Genomic DNA, 21,821 nt, shown 5'->3' with positions numbered 1-21,821 from the left:
GACCTATGAAGGCCATGTTCTTTTCATGATCATTTTATGGTCATTTATTTTCCAGTAGATGAGAAGCACAAGAAAGCTTTAATACTACAGACAACTGTGTTCCCTTCCTCTCCCGTCCTATGCAAATGCCTTGCCTTTTCAATGAACATTAGATATTAAATCCTACTCACAATTCTGGGCAAGGAGAACAGACCTAGTATATGATCTTATACGTTGTCAACATAAAACCATGGGTCCATCATAAAGAAGCTGAGCTGGAAAAAAAAAAAAAAAAACAAGCCTCCACTTTTTCAGCTCATGGACCTTTCATGAATTCATCATAACACCCCACTCCAAAATGTCTTACATCAGTCTCAAAAAATAAAAATAAAAAAAGAAGCCAGGCATGGTGGAACACACTTGTAATCCCTGTACAGGGAGACTGTATTCAGGAGGCTGAAACAGGAGTATTTCAGGTTTGCTGCCAGCCTCAACTACATAGTGAGGCCCTCTGCATTTAGTGCGACTCTTTCAAAAATAAAGAATAGCCAGACGTGGTACACACACTTGTAATCCCAGCATTCAGGAAGCTGAAAAAGGAGAATCACGATTCATGGACAGCCTCAGCTACTGAGTGAGCCCTTTGCAACTTAGTGAAACCATGTTTCAGAAATAAAGAAAAGCCGGGCATGGTGGCACACGCTTGTAATCCCCGCACTTGGGAGGCAGAGACAGGAGGATGGCACAGGTTTGAAGCCAGCCGCACTAGCTTAAGAGACCCTGTTTCCAAATAAAAAGTATAAAATAGGTCTGGGAGTGTAGCCCGGAGGTAGAAGGACTTCCACGAACTCCAGTACCACTAAAAAAATAAATTAATAATAATAATAATAATAATAATAATAATTAATAATAATAATAAATAAAAAATAGGGCTAGGGGTGTAGCTCCAAGGTAGAATGCCCCCTGAGCTCTATCCCTAGTACCACAAAAATAAATAAAAAAATTAAAAATAAGGCGGAGGTGTAGAATGCCCATAGGTTGCATCCCCAGCACCACCAAATAAATAAATAAATAGCATCAAAATGAATTAAAATCTGGCAAAAATGGCTTATGAAGTCAGCTAATATGTAAACAAAGCAATCACTTACCTAGATGTTTCTTTGGCTCTAGGAAGGGTCTGCATTAAAACAAAACAAAAACTATGTATGAATAAATTATTAAGCACAAATATAAAGTATTCTTTAAATAATTTAAAAATTTTATTGAAACAAGCTGAATATCGAATTTAATATGAATAAACTGTTGATGGGCAAGAAAGGAGAAGGCACTTCACCTCTTAATGATAAATGAAATCCCAGCCTTGTTCTCCAAAATCCATTTCAGGGTTGCAAGATCATAATTTTCAGGGTGTTTAAAGGCAACTCCCTCGGGAAGCCCTTGCACTACCACAGCTGACTGGTCTCGTAGCATCTTCTCATATGGTACAGGTACCACTGTGGATTTACCTAACGCTTTCCCTGAGGAAGTTGGAAAGAGGACAAATTTCGTTAAATGGTTAAAATTAAGACACTGAACCATTATCAGCTTATCATAGTATAATAAATAGCACACAAGCTCTTTTGTAGTATCTAATTTCAAAACTACTTTGGAATACTATAGGGTCCTATTCCAATGTTGGCTAAAGTTTAAAACTTTTTTTTTTTCAGTACTCAGGGCTGAACTCAGTTAACATTCTATCTCCAAACTATACCCTTAAACCTAACCGTTGTTTTTGTGTGTGTGTGTGTGGTACTGGGGGTGGAGTCCAGGGGCGTTCCTACCTCCGGACTATACTCCCAGACCTATTTTATATTTTATTTGGAAACAGGGTCTCAGAGTTGCTGAGAGCCTCACTAAGTAGCTGAGGCTGGCTTCGAACTGTGCGATCCTCCTGTCTCAGCCTCCCAAGCGCTGGGATTACAAGTGTGCACCACCACACCCGTATTTTTTTTTTAATTTTTGAAACAAGGTCTCACTAAGCTGTGGAGGACCACACGAAGTAGCTGAGGCTGGCCATGAACCTTCAATCCTCCTGTTTCAGCCTTTCAAGTGTCAGGATTACAGGCACACACTACCAACCCCAGCAAGTTTAAGACTTTAAACAGGTCCAAATGTAAAGTACTTACATGAAATATTTTACTTTAAAACCTACAAAAAGGCCGGGCGTGGTGGCGCACACTTGTAATCCCCGCACTTGGGAGGCGGAGACAGGAGGATCACGCTGGTTCAGAGCCAGTGGCTTAAGAGACCCTGTTTCCAAATTTAAAAAAATATAAAATATGTCTGGGAGTGTATCCCAGAGGGAGAAGGGCTTCCAGGAACCCCAGTACCACAAAAAAAAAAAAAAAAAAAAAAAAAAAAAAACTACACAAAGCATGGGGCATAGTAGCGTGTGCCTGTAATCCCAATACTTGGGAGGCTGAGATAGAAGGATCGCAGGTCCAAGGACAGCCTCAGCAATTCAGGGAGACACTCAGCAGCCTAATAATATACTGTTTCAAAACAGAAAGTTAAAGCTGGTGTGGTGGTGCACTGTTTGTAATCCCTGCATTTGGGAAGCTGAGACAGGAGGATCGAAGTTGGAGGACAGACTCAGCTACTTAGTGAGGCCTTTTACAACTCAGCAAAAGCCTGATTCAAAATAAAGAATAAGCCAGAAATGGTGGTGCATACTTGTAATCCCAGCATTTGGGAGGATGAGACAGGAGGATCGTGGTTCAAGGACAGCCTCAGCTACTAGTGAGGCATAACTCAGTGAGACCTTGTTTCAAAATAAAGAATAAAATATAGGGCTGGGGTGTAGCTGGAGGTAGAATGTCCCTGGTTCCATCCCCAGTACTTCAAAATAAATGAATAAGTAAATAAAATAAAAAACAAAAAAGGACTTGAAAGCTAGCTGGTCAAGGTGGCGTACACTTCTAATACCAATATTTTGGAATCTGAGACAGGAGGATCACAGGTTCGCAGCCAGCCTCAGTAACTTGTGAGAGCCTCTACAACTTAGCGAGACTCGGTTTCAAAATAAAGATTAAAAAAAAAATCACATTGACTCAGCCATTAAAAAAAGTCAATTACATCATTTTCAGGGAAATGGAGGACATTATGCTAAGTGAGATTAGTCAGTCACACACAAAAAAATAAGAAAACAGATGCTTTCCCTAATATGTGAAAGCTAAGGAGAAATAGGTCATAGGAAGAACTCTAGATGAAAAAGGAAATCCTATAGAGAAGCAAACATGACAACCTAAAGGAGGGGGGGGAAGAAGGAAAATCTATAAAACACACAATTTACTTAAACATATCGAAGTTAACCACTAAGCCAAGCAAGGGAGGGAGGGATGGGGAGGGAATTGAGTAGGGGTTAAATCAGTGATGTGTACATGTATGTACACACAAGTTGTTTACCCCAATATGATGTATGAATATTATGCACCAATAAAAAATTTTTAAAAAAATTGTGGATAGAGGTAAGAGGTAGACTGTCCCTGGATTCAATCCCCAGTACGATACACAAAAAAGGGGTTGAGAGTATAGCATGGAGGTACAACGCCCCTGAGTTAAATCGCTAATACCACAAAAATAATAATAACAATAAAAACTATATAAAAAAGAGTGAGCTAGGTATAGTGGCACACATCTGTAATCTCAGCACTTGGAAGGCTGAGACACCAGGATCACAAGTTCAAGGCCAGCCTCAGAAACTTAATGAGACCTTGTCTCAAAATTAAAAGTGCCGGGTAAGGTGGCACATGCCTGTAATCCCAGTATTTAGGAGGCTAAGACATGAGAATCACAAATTTGAAGCAGCCTCAGCAAGTACGAGGACTTCTCATCAAACTAGTGAGATCCTGTATCAAAAGAAAAATAAAATAGGGCTAGGAGTATACTTAGAGGTAGAATGCCCCTGGGTTCAATCCCCAGTACCACAAAAAAATTTTTAAATTAATTAAAATAAAAGGGCTAGCTTGGCATGGTGGCACACACTTATAATCCTAAACATTTGGGAGGCTGAGACAATAGGATCACAGTTCGTTACCAGCCTCAGCTACTTAGTGAGGCCCTTTGCAACTCAGTGAAACCCTGTTTCAAATTAAAGAATAAAAAGCAAGTATGGTGGCGCACGCTTATAATCCCTGCGCTTGGGAGGCTGAGACAGGAGGATCACACAGGTTCGAAGCCAGCCTCAGCTACTTAGTGAGGCTCTCAGCAACTTAGTGAGACCCTGTTTCCAAATAAAGTATAAAACAGGTCTGGGAGTATAGCCCGGAGGTGGAAAAACCCTGGGTTCCACCCCCAGTACCACAAAATAAATAAATAAATAAGTAAAGTAAAAAATAAAAATAGGGCTGGGAAGCCAGGCGTGGTGGCACACGCTTATAATCCCAGCATTTGGGAGGCTGAGACCGGAAGATCATGGTGCACGGATAGCCTCAGCTACTTAGTGAGGCCCTCTGCAACTCAGTGAGACCCGGTTTCAAAATAAAGAATAAAAAATAGGGCAGGGGGTGTAGCTCAGAGGGTCGAATGCCCCTGGGTTCCATCTCTAGACCCATACACACACACAAAAAAAAAATAGGGCTGGGGGTGTAGTTTGGGGGTAAAATGCCGCTGGGTTCCATCCCCAGGACCACAAAGGGAGGATGGGGCTGTGGATGCCCTTGGATTCAATCCTAATTACCACAGGACTAGTCCTAGTTTTCTAAAACTAGTCCTAATTTCTTGCACTACTCTGTGTCTTTTGTGTTTATATGACACTGGAGATTGAATCCCAGGACATTTTACATCTAAACTATACCCGCAACCCTACTTTATATTTTTATTTTGAAACAGGGTCACTAAGATGCTGAGAACTTCAGAGAGTTGCTATGGCAGACCTCAAACCTGTGATGCTCCTCTTTCAGTATCCTAAGAACTGGGATAATAGGCATGTGCCAAGCCTGGATTTCTATGTCCTTTAGATGGTTCGTCCTAGCTGGGCATGGTATGCTCTCCTATAATCCCAGTACTTGAGAGGCTGAGACAGGAGGATCATAGGTTCAAAGCCAGCCTTAGCTACTTAGTGAGGCTCTCCGCAACTTAGTAAGAGACTCGGTTTCAAAATAAAAAGTAAAAGCCAGGCATGGGGGCAGACACTTGTAATTCCAGTACTTGAGAGCCTGAAAGGAAGATCACAGGTTCTCAGCCACTTACTGAGGCCCTGTTTCAAAATAAAGAATAAAAATAAGGCTAGGGAGCTGGCTATGGTGGCACATGCTTGTAATACCTGCATTAGGAAGGCTGAGACAGGAGAATCCTAGTTCACAGACAGCCTCAGCTACTTAGTGAGGCCCTCTGCAACTCAGTGAGACCCTGTTTCAAAATAAAGAATAAAAAATAGGGCAGGGGATGTAGCTCAAAGGTAGAATGCCCCTGGGTTCCATCCCCAGTAGTGTAAAAATAAATAAATAAATAAATAAATAAATAAATATGATGATAATAATAATAATAATAATAATAATAATAATAATAATAGGGCTGGGGATATAGCTCAGAGGTAGAATGCCCCTGAGTTCAATCACCAGTACTGGAAAGAAAAAGACGGTCTGTCTTGCTTTAACATATTCAAGTGATAGAATTAAGCCTCAGGCTACGAAAACCTGACAAACCCAACTATAAACCCAACTATTACAATGAAATATCATAAACTTTTAAAAAGCTAATATTCTCATTGTAAACCTATTAATTACATGTTCAACCACAAGTAGTTATACTCTTGTAAGTCCCATAGATGCCAGAAACCCCAACCCACCATTTAATTTTACCTATATCCTTCCCCTTTTACTATTTTCATTAAAGAATTGTTGTAAACCAGGAGTAGTGGCACACACTTAAAATCGAAGATGGTTGGAGGCTAAATCAGGAGGATCCCAGGTTCAAGGCTCATCTTAGCAACATAGTGAAACCCTGTGCAACTTAGCAAGATCCAGTTTCAAACTACAAAATAAAAAGTCTATAGAGGATGCCCCTGGGTACAATCCTCAGTACCAAAAAAAGAGAAAGGTTTGTTGTATGTGACTGAATTAATAAAAAGTGGGTTTTGCAGGAATTGGGAAAATCAGCATTAGTACCAAAAATTCACAACTTTTTTTTTGGGGGGGTGGGGGGTGGTACTGGGGTTCCTGGAAGCCCTTCTACCTCTGGGCTACACTCCCAGACCTATTTTATACTTTTTATTTGGAAAGAGGGTCTCTTAAGCTAGTGCGGCTGACTTCGAACCTGCGCACTCCTCCTGTCTCTGCCTCCCAAGTGCGGGAATTCAAAGTGTGCGCCACCACACCTGGCTAAATTCACAACTCTTAATAGCTACATGTTTCTAGGTTCCTTTAAAATGAAAACGAATAGGCTGGGCGTGGTGGTGTACCCTACGCTTAGGAGGCAGAAACAGGAGGATCGTGCAGTTTCGAAGCCAGTCTTGCTGGCTTAAGAGACCCTGTCTCCAAATAAAATATTAAAAAATAGGTCTGGGAGTGTAGCCCGGAGGTAGAAGGGTTCCATCCGCAGTACTACCGAATGAATGAATGAATGAATGAATGAATGAATGAATGAATGAAATGAAAAAGAAGCCGGGCATGGTGACATACACTTGTAATCCCCGCGCTTGGGAGGCTGAAACAGGAGGATCACACAGGTTCGAAGCCAGCCTCAGCTACTTAGTGAGGCTCTCAGCAATTTAGTGAGACCCTGTTTCCAAATAAAGTATAAAATAGGTCTCGGAGTGTAGCCTCGAGGTAGAAACCCCTGGTTCCACCCCTAGTAACACATACACATACCAAAAAAGAAAAGGAAAAAGAAAGAGAAAAAAAAAAGAAGCCAGGGATGGTGGCACACACCTATCATCCCAGTACTTGGAAGGCTGCAATAGAAGGATCACAGGTTCAGGTTCTCCACCAGCCTCAGCAACTTAGTGAAGCCCTCCCCAATTTAGTGAGACACTATTTAAAAATAAAAACTAAAAGCTGGGCACAGTGGTGGCAGGACTCAAACCCACCATCTTCCTCTTTCAGTCTCCCAAATACAGAGAGTATAAGCATGTGCCACCATACCTGGCTTTCTTCATCTTTAAAATGGTTCATTCTAGCTGGGCATGGTGGTATACACCTATAATTCCAATACTTAGGAGGCTGAGACTGGAGGATCATAGGTTCAAGACTAGCCTCAGCAACTTAGCAAGACCCTTACTCACTCAAAGTAAAAATGAAAGGGATGGGGTGTGACTCAGAGTTAGAATGACCTGGGTTCAATCCCAGTAACAAAAAAGTAAATAATAATAAAAATAGGGGTAGAGATGCAGCTCAGGTTCAATCCCCAGCACCACAAAAAAAAAAAAAAAAAAAAAAGGAAAGAAGGGCTGGAGATGTAATGCAGTGGTACAGAATATTTGCCTTGAATACACAAAGTCCTGAGTTCCATTCCCAACACACACACACACACACACACACACACACACACACACACGTAAAGAATGTTCCTAATTTAATGCCATTGTTGAGAATTAATCTATTCAATTATAAAAATGTGTTACATGACTATTAACTATATAATCAACTACTTAGAAAGCTATATAGTGTAGCTTTTCAAAAATTAAAGTATCTTGCTTTTACCATAGCAAAAGCAGAAATAATCCTCAACTGTTTTTCTGAGTGTTTCAATTTCCACAGCGTCCACACTCATCCGATTCGCCTGGGCTGTAGATTTCATTTTATGCATCTCTGCCGCCTTTTCTTCTTCTTCAACACCTGTAAAATAATTAATGATGTCAAAGTCCATAACTATTGTTTTACAATTAGGCTTTAGGTAAAAATATTTTTGCAGCAGTCTAACATTTATGATCTGTTATTTTAATAAAAAGGCCAAGAATGGAGGGGTACTCTGTAATCCCAGTACCTGAGCAGCTAAGACAGAAGGATCATAGGTTTGAGGACAATCTCAGCAACACAGCAACTCTCAACAACAAAGCAAAGACCCTGTTTCAAAACAAAAAATAAAAAGGGATAGGGATGTAGCTCATAGAATGCTCCTACGTTCAATCTCCAGTACCACAAAAAAAAAAAAAAGAAGAAGAAAGAAAGCAAAGAAAGAAAGAGAAGAAAATAAAGGATAAAGGGAAATTTTAAAAAGTAAAAAATTTTATATCTAAACTGGACGTGATGGTTCATGCTTGTATTCCCGGTACTTGGGAGGCTGAGACCAAAGGATCTCAGGTTCTCCGCCAGCCTCAGCTTCTAAAATGAGGCCCTCCACAACTTAGTGAGATCCTGTTTCAAAATAAAGAATAAAAAATAGAGCTGGGGGTGTAGCTCAGACGTAGAATGACCCTGGGTTTAATCTGTAGTGCCACAAAAAAAATAAAAATCTAAACCAGGAATGATGGCCCATGCTTGTAATCCCAGTACTTGGATAGCAGGTTTGAGGACAACCTGAGCAAGTAGTAAGAATCTCATCAACCTAGCAAGACCCTGTTTCCAAATAAAAATAAAATAGGCTGGGGGGAGGGTTTCAGCTTGGAGGAAGAATGCCCCTGGGTTCAATCCCCATATCAAAAGTAAATAAATAAAAAATAAAAATCTGACTTAAAAAAATCTGATAAATTAGGCATGGTGGTGTGATGGTGCATGCCTGTAATCCCAGCAGTTTAGGAGGCTGAAAATAAAAGGACCACAAGTTTGCGGCCAACCTGAACAACTTAGTGATGTCCCATGTAAAAATAAAAAAAATAAAAAGGTCTGGGGATGTAGGTAGGCAGTGGAGTACCCCTTGACTCAGTCTGCAATACCACAAAAAAAGTTAAAAAGTAAAAATACCTAAAAGTCACAAATAACTTGAATGAAACTAACATGAAATGGCTACCAATTCCAAAATATATTTCAGTATTGAAATATATTTCTAGCTATAACTAGAAATACTACAAATTAGTTATTAGCAATTTCAAAAAGATCAATTTGTTAGCTATGAATTTAAATATGAGAATATCATCACACACAAAAAATCAAAATTTGCTAAGTACAGACACAATAAGCACTACACACATTTGGCACTTAAAATCTGATCAGTTAAAATTAAGATGTAATTCACCGCTAGGCATGGCGACACATGCCTGTAATCCCAGTACTTGGGAGGCTGAGATAGGAGGAACCCAGGTTCAAAACCAGCCTCAGCAAATTGATGAGACTCACCACAATTTAGTAAGATCCTGTTTTCACATCAAAAATAAAAGCTGGGAGTGGTGACACACACTTGCAATTCCAGCTGAGGACAGCCTCAGCTACTTAGTGAGGAACTTTACAACTCAGTAAGACCCTGTTTCAAAATAAATAATAAAAACATAGGGCTAGGGATGTAGCTCAGAGGTAGAATGCCCCCGGGTTCCATTTCCAATACTGTAAAAAATAAAATAAAATAAAAATGGCTGGGGTGCAGCTCGAAGGTACAACCATCCCTGGGTTCAATCCCCAATACCACACAAAAACCATTTATATTACCTATCTAGCTCACATTAAAACATTATCTATCACTAAAGGGCTGGGATGTAGCTCAGTGGTAGAGCACTTGCCTAGCATATGCAAGACCCACTGATGCCCAGCGCTGCAAAAAAATTTAAAAAGCACCAGAATGAATTACTTCTCTTTACTCTTAGTGTTGTAACTAGAAAATTTTAAATTATGTGTGACTTTTTTATAGTGCTTTTCTAAACCTTGGGAAATTGCTTAGAATTTTCCTGTTTTGTTTTTGTTTTGCAGTACTGGAGATAAAATACGAGGGCATTCTACCTCTGCGCTATATCCCCAGCCCTATTTTTATTCTTTATTTTGAAACAGGGTCTCACTAAGTTGCGGAAAGCTGAGGCTAGCAGCAAACCTGTGGTTCTATCTCAACCTCCCAAGTCCTGATTACAAGCATGCGCCAACACACCTGGTATCCTGAAAAATGTCTAAAACTGACTCATAGTCCTATTAAGTTTCAGAAGACCACTCTTGCTCCTTATATGTAAAACTATGGGAAAAAAGGTGGTCCCTGACTTAGGATGGTTTGATATACAAATTTACAGCTTTTACAATGACATAAAGTTATCCAAGCCACTCTACACTTTCATTTTCAGTACAGTATTCAGTACGTAACATGGAATAGTCCACTCTTGGTGTAAAACAGGCCTTGTGTTAGATGCCTCTGCCAACCGTGCACTGAGGTAAGGATCTGTACCTTTACGGAAGGCTACTGGAAGGCTACTGTAAGCGATGGTGAGTAACAGGCTCCATGTCATGGTTACTTTCAAGGAGTTTATCAGCACACAACTCCATCATAAATTGAGGAGCATCTTTATTAGGTATGTAAGAACTACATCCAAAGACCATTCTCCTTGACATTAAATTGTTGCAAATAAGAACAAAGTAGGAATACTAAAGGTAGGGACTGCAATTTGCAACTAAGGACAATTCTGTAACACTTAGTTCTAAATCTGGAACACTGCAGGAGCGAGGCAGTACAAGGAAGGGAATGTAAGCACAGCTGCCAGTAGGACTACAGTATTCATGAGACTAACAGCAGCAGATAATGCATATTCAGAAGAGCTTTATTACTATAAACTTAAATACATTAACACAAGGCCTTAAGATTTCTCAAAAAGTAAAAACTAAGCCGGGCGTGGTGGCACATGCTTGTAATCCCAGCATTTGGGAGGCTGAGATGGGAGGATCACACAGGTTCGAAGCCAGCCTCAGCTGCTTAGTGAGGCTCTCAGCAACTTAGTGAGACCATGTATCCAAATAAAATATAAAATAGGTCTGGGAATATGGCCCAGAGGTAGAAAAGCTCCTGGATCCCACCCCCAGCACCAAAAATTTAAAAAAGCCAGGTGTGGTGGGGCACGCTTGTAATCCCAGCATTTGGGAGGCTGAGACAGGAGGATTGAGGGTTCGCAGACAGCCTCAGCTACTTAGTGAGGCCCTGTGCAACTCAGTGAGACCCTGTTTCAAAATAAAAATTAAAAAATAGGACTAGGGTACAGCCCGGAGGTAGAATGCCTCCTGGGTTCCATCCCTGGTACCACAAAAAAAAAAGTAAAAAATATTGACAAAATATTAAAAATAAATTACTACCATAGAGCCTAAAGGATTATAGCTGGGAGAGAAAAAGAACACAATAGTGTGATATACATCTGACTTTTTTCAGTGCTAGGAGTCAGATTCAGGGTCTCTTATTTGCCTCCATACATAGGCAAATGCTCTACCACTGCACTTCACCTCCAGCCTTAGATATATCTTTTAAACTCTTTTTTCTCCCAATTCTAGGATTTGAACCCAGAGGCATTCTACCTCTGGGTTACACCCCCAGCCCTACTTTTTATTCTTTGAGACAGGGTCTCACTAAGTTGCAGAGGGCCTCACTAAGTAGCTAAGGCTGGCCACGAACCTCGATCCTCCTGTCTCAGCCTCTTAAGTACTAGGATTACAAGTGAGCACTACCACACTTGGCTTAGATATATCTTTTAAAAAGAACTAATAATTGGGAATTCAAAAGTGTTAAAAGTATTTTTATTCAATCATGGTCTGCTACTTACCATCTGCTTTATTTATCATGAATTGTATCTAACTTAATAGAATTTAATGTTCGATTTCAGAGAAGTATTGTGTACCTAGCAAGACTCCCAGCTTTTTGCCTTCCATGCTTAATAAAATGCTGTATCACTGAATGAACACAAAACCTACAGATAGTATTAGGTCAAATACAAACAAAACCCGCCATGCTGTGAAAGGCTATAGCATTAAAAAAAATCAGTAGATTTCACTACTGTGCTTATTTTAATGTCAAATAAGCTCACTCATGCTCCTAAACAGAAAACTGCAAAACTCACTCAAGACTCTGACGAGGCAATTCCATTGAGAGCGCCTGGGGAGACCTATTCAATTGCACCACACTCCAACTCAGCTGCACAGAAGACTTGTCTTCTTTCTTTTTTTTGGAATTGGGGATGGAACTCGGGGGGGGGGGGCTACCCCTGGGCAACATCCTCAGCCCTATTTTTTTTGTGGGGGGGGCAGGTCTGGGGATGGAACCCAGGGGCATTCAACCTCTGAGTTACACCCCTTGCCCTATTTTTTCTTTATTTTGTTTTTATTTTTAATTGTGTGGTGGTGGGGTAGTGGAAATGGAATCCAGGGGCCTTCTACCTCCAGGCTACATTCCCAGACCTGTTTTATATTTTATTTGGAAACAGGGTCTCACTAAGTTGCTGAGAGCCTCACTAAGTAGCTCAGGCTGGCTTAGAACCTGCACAAGCCTCCTGTCTCAGCCTCCCAAGTACTGGGATTATAAGCCTGTGCCACCACAGCTGGCTTTATTCTTTTTTTTTTTTTTTTTTTTTTTTTTGGTGGTACTGGGGTTCCTGGAAGCCCTTCTACCTCGGGGCTACACTCCCAGACCTATTTTTACATTTTCATTTTGGAAACAGGGTCTCCTAAGCCAGCGTGTGCGGCTGGCTTCGAACCTGCACAATCCTCCTATCTCCGCCTCCCAAGCGCGGGGATTACAAGCGTGCGCCACCACTCCCGGCTATTCTTTATTTTGAAATAGGGTCTCACTAAGTTGCAGATCACCTCACTTAGAAGCTGAGACTGTCCGCGAACCGTGATCCTCTGGTCTCAGCCTCCCAAATGCTGAAATTAAAGCGTGCGCCAACACTCCCAGCTTTAGAAGACTTGTTTTCAACAAAAGTATTTATCAAGAATTAGTAAAGAAGGCTGTCTGCAGATGGACCTTCAGAAAAGAGCTAAATAAGCCCTTTTAGGATGGCAATTTGGCTCAGTGGTAGAGCTTGTCATGCATGTGGTAACGACCTGGATTTGATCACCAGCAAAGAAAGAAGGAAGGAAAGAAAGAAAGGGAAGGAGGGAGGGAAAAAAACAGAATAGAAAAAACTGTTTATCTGAACCAGATTACTAACCAATTCAAAATTTCTCCACCTTTTTTGTGTGTTACTGGGGATGGAACCCAGGAGCATTCTACCTCCGAGCTACACCCCCACTCCTAGTTTTTATTCTTTATTTTGAAACAGGGTCTCACTGAGTTCCAAAGGGCCTAAGTAGCTGAGGTTGGCCACGAACCATGATCCTCTGGTCTCAGCCTCCCAAATGCTGGGATTACAAGCGTGCGCCACCAAACCCAGCTCTCTACCTTCTTTGCAACGTGTTCCACCAATCCAGAGTAATGCCAAGCTGAAACAGAGACTAATAAGTAGTTACCATTTTTCTTAACCTCTTCAGTATTTGCCTTTACATATTACTATTTCATTTGTTTTGAACACTGTGAAATGTTTCCATAAACATAACTGAAGTCTTTTTTTCAGTATAAACCTCACTCTGCTTCTAAAAGAAAATATTAACTTCTTACCTATAAATGTTTATGTTTAAAATTTACAAAATACAAAAGATAAAAAGACATTGCTTACAATATTTTACAAAATCTTTTTGAAAATCCTTTCTGGTATTGACAAAAGCACGCCCTCTTTCGGTTCCGACGACAAACACATCTGTTTCATACACTGCGATGCAGGCCACTTCTGCCTTGGACTTGGCCAGTTCTTTACACTACAATACAAATAGCAAATGTTATACTATAAATAGCTGTGTAAAAGCACCGTTTCTGCTAGATGGATATAAAATTCTAACACTTAAAACTCTTAATATATAATCTAGAATCGGGTAAAGTTTCTGTCTTTAAATATCATATACAAAAGACTCATTTTAATGTGTCTATATTTTTAATGTGTCTATATTTTAAGTAGTTTTTATACTGGGTTCACACAAAAGAAAACATAACTTTAAGGAAAGAAAAGCAGAAATATTTTGTGATGTTATAGGCCAAATTCCTCAAGAAACAGAGTCTGTTTTATACACAGGCTTGCTGGGGAACCCTCTCAATCCCAATCCCTGGGAGGCACAAGGGTCACAGGAGTGGGCAGTGACAAGACTGCCCAGGAGCAGCTCAGGAGCTGGGGTGCCCTAGCCAAGGGTAGGGATGATCCTGGCCAGGTGACTCTAAGACTAATAGTAACTGGGGAATTCGTGCCATCAGTCCTGAAAGGGAGGTCTGAAGCCCACCTCAAGTCACCCACTACACAATTCACCTCCAGAAGTATTGGCCATGTACACACAACTGAAATCACATCTAGGTGAGCACATAATTTACAGATGTTTACTAAGTTGACTCCTGTAAGATTAGGTACTCTTTAAAACTTTACATATAGCCAGCCCTGGTGGCACACCCTTGTAATCCCAGCATTTGGGAGGCTGAAATAGGAGGATTGCGGTTCGCGGACAGCCTCAACTACTACTTAGTAAGGACCTTTGCAACTCAAGTGAAACCCTGCTTCAAAATAAAGAATTAAAAAATAGGTGTGGGGCTGTAGCTTGGAGATAGAATACCCCTGGGTTCCATCCCCAGTACCGCAAAAAAAAAAAAAAAAAAAAAAAAACAACTTTACATGTAGGTCCTAGTAGGGTGCACCAAGGGTCCCAGCTATTTGGAAAGCTAAGGCAGGAAGATCACTTAAGCCCAGATACTAAGGGCCACCAGAGACATCAAACCATCACAAAACAAACAAAACAACTTCATATAGCATATGATCCTCCACGGTATGGACACAACATGATTGTATTTAGTGCTAATTAACCTTTTTTTTTAAATGGACTGTTACGAGCCGGGCGTGGTGGCGCACGCTTGTAATCCCCGCGCTTGGGAGGCAGAGACAGGAGGATCGCGCAGGTTCGAAGCCAGCCGCGCGCTGGCTTAGGAGACCCTGTTTCCAAAATGAAAATGTAAAAATAGGTCTGGGAGTGTAGCCCCGAGGTAGAAGGGCTTCCAGGAACCCCAGTACCAACAAAAAAAAAATTTTAATAACTAAATAAATAAATAAATGGACTGTTACAATTCTTTCTCCTAAATAATACTGTAGTAATAATCTAAAACAAAATATTCATGTACAAATTAAATTACTTTCTCAAAGAATGCCATGAAATAAGAATAAAAACTAATGGAAGCAAATACTGTAAGGATTCTCAAAACCTACTGAAATTTGCTTTTTAATAGAGTTCACAATATCCTAGAAAATTAACATGCATGTTTCCCAGAAACCTTAAAAAAAAAAAAAAAAAAAAAACCTATTCTGGTACCATAACCAACACTCCACTGACCAAGTGTTGGAAATAATGAGTAGTGCCGGGTGTGGTGGCGCACGCTTGTAATCCCCGCGTTTGGGAGGCTGAGACAGGAGGATGGTGCTAGTTCGAAGCCAGCCTTGCCGGCCTAAGAGACCCTGTTTCCAAATAAAATATAAAATAAGTCTGGGAGTGTAGCCCAGAGGTAGAAAAGGTTCCATCCCCAGTACCACCAAAAAAAAAAAAAAAAAAAAAAAAAGGTGTGTGTAATTTTCTATAAATTATCATAAATTCTTTCTTTTCTTGGGAGGGGTACCAGGAATTGAACCCGAGGGCATTCTGTCTCTGAACTACACTTCAGCCCTTTTATTTTCCATGTTACTGGAGGTGGAACCCCCAGTTATTCCACTTCCAACATACAACCCTAGCCCTATTTTACTCATATTTTGAAACAGGGTCGATCTAAGTTGCAGAGGGCCTCACCAAGTTGCTGATAGCAGCTGGGAACCTGCAATTCTCCTATCTCAGCCTCCCAAATACTGGGACTCAAAGCATGCACCACCATGCCTGGCTATTTTTATTTTTAAATAGTCTCACTAGGTTGCTGGGAGTCCCCCTAAGTTGCTGAGGCTGGCTTCAAACTTGTGGTTCTCTTGTCTCAGTCTCCCAAGTACTGGGTTTACAGAAGTGTGGCACCACGACTGGCTTCCTTTGCCCGCTTAACATTACTGAATCTTCTTCCTGTTCCATGGAATCGCCTAAATAATCTTTTTTTTTTTTTTTTTTTTTGGTGGTACTGGGGTTCAGGAAGCCCTTCTACCTCCGGGCTACACTCCCAGACCTATTTTTTATACTTTTTTATTTGGAAACAGGGTCTCCTAAACCAGCGCGCACGGCTGGCTCTGAACCTGCGCAATCCTCTGCCTCCCAAGCACGGGGATTACAAGCGTGTGCCACCACGCCCGGCCTCGCTTAAATAATCTTAAACAGAGAAAAAAGAAAGCTGTTCAGAGAATTTTGTCTTTTGTTTTTGTGGTATGGGGGACTGAGCCCAGGGACATTATTCTACCTCCAAGCTACAACACCTAGCCCTATTTTTTATTCTTTATTTTGAAACAGGATCTCACTAAGTTGCAAAGGGCCCAAGAAGCTGGCTGGCTGCAAACCTGTGATCCTCCTGTCTAAACCTCCTAGGTACTGGGATTACAAGCGTACACCACCATGCCTAGCCTGTTCAGGGAATTTAAAAAATAATTACACACACACACACACACACACACACACACACACTTGGGGGGGCAGGTCTGGGGATAGAACTCAGGGGCATTCGACCTCCGAGCTACACCCCTGCCCTATTTTTTATTCTTTATTTTGAAACAGGGTCTTACTAAATTGTGGAGGGCCTCACTAAGTAGTTAGGGTGTACAAGAACTGTGACCCTCTTTTCTCAGCCTCCCAGAATGCCGGAATTACAAGAATGCACCACCATACCCAGCACTCTATATTTTTTTTAGCCTTTTTCCAGTACTGGGGACCAAATTCCAAGGGCCCCAACCCCGATTTTTTTATTCTTTATTTTGAAACAGGGTCTCACTAAGTTGTGAAAGGCCTTACTAAGTAACTGAAACTGGCTGTAAACCTGCAATCCTCCTGTCTCACCCTCTCCAATACTGGGATTACAAGTGTGTGCCACCATACTTTTTTTGTGTGTGTGTGTGTGTGTGTGTGTGTGTGTGTGTGTGTGTGTGTGTTTACTGGGGATTGGACCAAGGGGCATTCTACTTCTGAGCTTCATACTCAGCCCTATTTTACTTTTTTTTTTTTTTTTTGCGGTATTGGGGATGGAACCCAGGCGCACTCTGCCTCTGAGCTATACCCTCAACCCTAATATTTTTGTGTGTGGTACTGGGGGTGGAACCAGGAGCTTTTCTACCTCCAGGCTATACTCCCAGACCTATTTTCTATTTTATTTGGAAACAGGGTCTCACTAAATTGCTGAGAGCCTCACCAAGTTCCTGAAAGCCTCACTAAATTGCTGAGTCCAGCTTCAAACCTGTGCAGTCCTCCTCTCAGTCTCCCATGCGCTGGGATTACAAGCGTGCACCACCACACCTGGCTCCCAGCCCTATTTTTTGGTTGTTGTTGTTTTTGTTTTGCAGGTCTGGGGATGGAACCCAAGGGCATTTGACCTCCAAGCTACACCCCCTGCCCAATTTTTTATTCTTTATTTTGAAACAGGGTCTCACTGACTTGCGGAGGGCCTTACTAAGTAGCTAAGGCTGTCCTTGAACTGCAATCCTCAGGTCTCAGCCTCCCAAATGCTGGGAATACAAGTGTGCGCCACCACGCCCGGCTTCCAAGCCCAATTTTTTTTTTTTTTTTGCAGGTCTGGGAATGGAACCCAGGGGCATTTGACTTCTGAGCTACACCGCCTGCCCTATTTTTTAATTCTTTATTTTGAAACAGGGTCTCACTAAGTTGCGGAGGGACTCACTAAGTAGCTGAGGCTGTCTGTGAACCATGATCTCTGGTCTCAGCCTCCAGAATGCTGGGTTTACCAGCATGTGCCACCATGCCCAGCTTTATGCCTTTTTTTTTTTTCTTTTCTTTTTGCAGGTCTTGGGATGGAACCCAGGAGCATTTTTTACCTCCGAGCTATACCCCCTTCCCTAATTTTATTCTTTATTTTGAAACAGGGTCTCACTAAGTTGCGGAGGGCCTCACTAAGTAGCTGAGGCCGTCCACGAATCACAATCCTCCGGTCTCAGCCTCCCGAATGCTGGGATTACAAGCATGTGCCACCCACAGGCAGCTTTATTCTTTATTTTGAAATAGTCTCCCTGAGTTGCAAAGGGCCTCACTAAGTAGCTAAGGCTGTCCATGAACCCCGATCCTCCTATCTCGGCCTCCCAAATGCTGGGATTACAAGCGTGCGCTATCATGCCCAGCTCTATTTTACTTTTAAAACAAGGTCTAGCTGGGCGTTCGCCATGCTTGAGGCTGAGACAGGAGGATCACGCAGGTTCGAAGCCAGCCTCAGCTGGCTTAAGAGACCCTGTTTCCAAATAAAAAAATATAAAAATAGGTCTGGGAGTGTACCCGGAGGAGGTCTACTAGAAGGCCCCTGGGGTCCATCCCCAGTACCACCAAAAAAAATAAATAAATAAACACCCAAAAAAAATAAAGTCTAAGTTGCTAAGGGCCTCCTAAATGTCTGAGGCTGGCCTCAAACCTGCGATCCTCCTATCTAAGTCTCTCAAGTACTGGGATTACAGCTGTGTGCGACCACAACTGGTTTGTCTTTGTTGGGAGGGAGGGGTATTGGGAATTGAATCTTGGGGTATTTTCCCTCCAAACTACACCCCCAGCCCATTTTATTTCTTATTTTGAAACAGGGTCTCACTAAATTGCTGAATCTATGTTGCTGAGACCGTCCCAAATACTGGGATTAGAGCCATGTACACCATGCTCTGCTCTCATTTGTCTTACCTAATTTTATTCAACTAGAAATTAGCCTGGCACATAGACTTTCTTTTTCCCAAATAGCCCCCCCCACCTTTTTTCTGCGGTACTGGGGATGGAACCCAAGGGTTCCGAGCTACATTCCCAGACTCACTTTTTATTCTTTACTTTAAAACGGGGTCTCACTGAGTTTCAAAGAACCTCACTAAGTAGCTGAGGCTGCCCACATCTTATTTTTTAATTATACAATAACATTCTTTAATTTCCTAAGTGGAAGTTATTTCTACCTAACAGTAATTTAAATCTTTTTTCCCTTCTTGTGTATGTGTGTGGTACTCGGGATTAAACCCAGAGGCATTCTACCTGTGAGCTATGCCACAGCCCTATTTTTTTTTTTTAACCTTGAAACAGAGTCTCACTAAATTACAAGGTTGGCCTTGAATCTGTGATCCTCATGTCTCAGCCTCCCAAGAACTGGGATTACAGGCAGGTGTCACCACACTGGCTCACTTAAAATCTTGAATAAATAATCTTACAGCTTCTAAATTTTAAGAAATTAAAATGGGCCTCACATGTGCTGAATAAGCACTCTGTACTAAGCTATACCCCAAGCCCAAACTTTTTTTTCTTTTCTTTTTTGGTCCTGGGGATTGAACCCAGGGGCATTTTTTTTTTTTTTTTTTTTTTTAATAAAGAGGCTCTTGCTGGGTTGCCAGGAATCTCACTATATTGCTGAGGTTGGTCTCAAATCTGTAATCTTCTTGGTCTCAGCTTCCTAAGTATTAGGATTATAGGTGTGCACCATACCCAGCTCCAAACAGGTATTTTTATTCCATTTTCCCTGCCCTCCCAGACTAGGGACTAAACCCAGGGCCTCTGCCATGGTAGACCTCTAAACCACAGCTACTCAGTCAGCCCCCATTATACACCTATAAATAACTCTGTAATTAATATTAAATTAAGAACATGAGGAGCCAGACATGGTGGCACATGCCTGTAATCTCAGCATTTGGGAGCCTGAGACAGGAGGATCGCAGGTTCACAGACAGCCTCAGCTGAGGCCCTTTTCAACTCAGTGAGATTCTGTTTCAAAAAATAAAGAATAAAAAATAGGGCCGGATGTGTAGCTCTAAGGTAGAATGCCCCTGGGTTCCATCCCCAATACCACACACACACAAAAAAAAAAGAACATGAGGAAATACTTTTTTTTTCCAATACTGAAGATTGAATTCAGAGGCATTCGACCTCCAAGCTGCACCCCCAGCCCTATTTTTTTTTTTTTTTTTTTTTTTTTTTTTTTTTTTGGTGGTACTGGGGTTTCTGGAAACCCTTCTACCTCCGGGCTACACTCCAAGACCTATTTTTTACATTTTTATTTGGAAACAGGGTCTCCTAAGCCAGCGCGCGCGGCTGGCTTCGAACCTGCGCGATCCTCCTGTCTCCGCCTCCCAAGCGCGGGGATTACAAGCGTGCGCCACCACGCCCGGCTTATTCTTTATTTCGAAACTGGGTCTCACTGAGTTGCAGAGGGCCTCAGTAAGTAGCTGAGGCTGTCCACGAACCACGATCCTCTGGTCTCAGCCTCCCGAATGCTGGGATTACAAGCATGCGCCACCACGCCCGGCTTCCATACCTATTTTTTATTCTTTATTTTGAAACTGTCTCAGTAGGTTGTGTAGGACCTCACTAAGTAGCTGAGGCTGCCCCAAACCTACAACCCTCCTGTCTCAGCCTCCCAAATACTGGGATTACAAGCATGTGCCACCATGCCCACTTTAGGTGCACACTTGTAATCCCAGTACTTGGGAGGCTGAGACAGGGGGATCCAAGTTTGTCGCCAGCCTCAGCTATTTAGTGAGGTCCTCTGAAACTTAGTAAGACCCTGTTTCAAAACAAAGAATAAAAGAGCCGAGCGTGGTGGAGCATGCATGTATTACCAGCATTCAGGAAGCTGAGACTTGAGGATAGCGGTTTGCTGACAGCCTCAGCTACTTAGCAAGGCCCTTTGCAACTCAGTGAGACCCTGCCTGTTTCAAAAATAAGAAAGACTATACCGGGAGTGGTGGCGCATGCTTGTAATCTCAGCATTTGGGAGGCTGAGACAGGAGGATCGTGGTTTGAGGGCAGCCTCAGCTACTACTTAGTGAGGCCCTTTGCAACTCAATTGAGACCCTGTTTCAAAATAAAGAATTAAAAATAGGGCTGGGGTGTAGCTCGGAGGTAGAATGCCCCTGGGTTACATCCCAGTACCGCAAAAAAAAAAAAAAAAAAAAAAGTCATACATTTATTGGTTTATAAAAACCAGTCAACCTTCTCCACAGGCCTAATCCTATCCAGTTCAAGTAGGAATGTGTGGCAGAACCACAGACCGTCTCACCATAGACTCCAGAGCAGACATGAGGAAGGTCACTACCATCCTGCTCTCCGAGGACTCCTCGTCTTCCGCGGGTAGGGTGGACATTGCAACTTGAGCCATGTTCCCTGTGCAAGAGAAGCAAGGAGCAAGTGAGTGAAGAAACCCGGGTCCACGTCTCGTGTTTAGAGCTGTGAGGATAGGCTCATAGACTACCTAATTTGAATTTTTCTTGCCTTCAATATTCAATTTGCCCAACCCTTATCTTTCCATCTAGGGTTATTTCCTTAAAATTAGCTCAGCATCACAGCCAAACTAAACCAGAGGGTGCTCAGTACCACTTAAACTTCTTCCAGTGAGCCAGGGGTGGTGGCACTCGCTTGTAATCCCAGTACTTGGGAGGCTGAGGTGGATCACAGGTTCAAGGCTAGCCTCAGCTACTTAGTGAGACCCTGTTTCAAAAAATAAAAGTAGGGCTTGGGAGTGTAGCTTGGAGGTAGAATGCCCGTGGGCTCATCTACTGTAGTTAACAAAGGAAAAGGCACCAAGTCCTACTTCTCTCCTGCACATTTGGACATAGAAGAGAATGGGTGAAGGTACTGAGCCGAGGTGACGGGTTCTTCTCCTCCTAAGAAGTAGACACATTACAGGACAGCAAGTAGCTCCAAGATTCCTCTAGAATAAAGCACGTCGTTCTCTTTAGAGACCATTTTCTAATACTCTGGTATCAGCAAAGAGCCCCAATTGAATTTCAGGCACCATAAAAACAAAGAGAAAATATTAACTGTTGGCAGAGGAAT

The 21,821-nt window shown here is 42.0% G+C and overlaps 1 protein-coding gene across 6 annotated transcripts in view; it reads right to left on the bottom strand.

Moving 5' to 3' along the window:
- The window catches only part of GTF2I (general transcription factor IIi), a gene marked incomplete at both ends in the record, with an annotated part of 87,511 nt that extends 66,367 nt beyond the window's left edge, over nucleotides 1-21,144 (bottom strand). For all 6 annotated transcript variants that reach the window (XM_080702251.1, XM_080702254.1, XM_080702252.1 and 3 more), the window contains 5 exons: nucleotides 1,128-1,156; nucleotides 1,313-1,496; nucleotides 7,659-7,793; nucleotides 13,499-13,637; nucleotides 21,046-21,144. In XM_080702251.1, the coding sequence (XP_080558377.1) occupies nucleotides 1,128-1,156; nucleotides 1,313-1,496; nucleotides 7,659-7,793; nucleotides 13,499-13,637; nucleotides 21,046-21,144 (586 nt within the window). The remainder of the gene's footprint in view (nucleotides 1-1,127; nucleotides 1,157-1,312; nucleotides 1,497-7,658; nucleotides 7,794-13,498; nucleotides 13,638-21,045) is intronic.
- Between the last annotated feature and the right edge of the window lie 677 nt (nucleotides 21,145-21,821).

This window comes from Muscardinus avellanarius (assembly GCF_963383645.1).
Source record: "Muscardinus avellanarius genome assembly, chromosome: 10".
Classification (NCBI taxonomy): domain Eukaryota; kingdom Metazoa; phylum Chordata; class Mammalia; order Rodentia; family Gliridae; genus Muscardinus; species Muscardinus avellanarius.
This window is presented reverse-complemented; position numbering and strand designations above follow the sequence as displayed.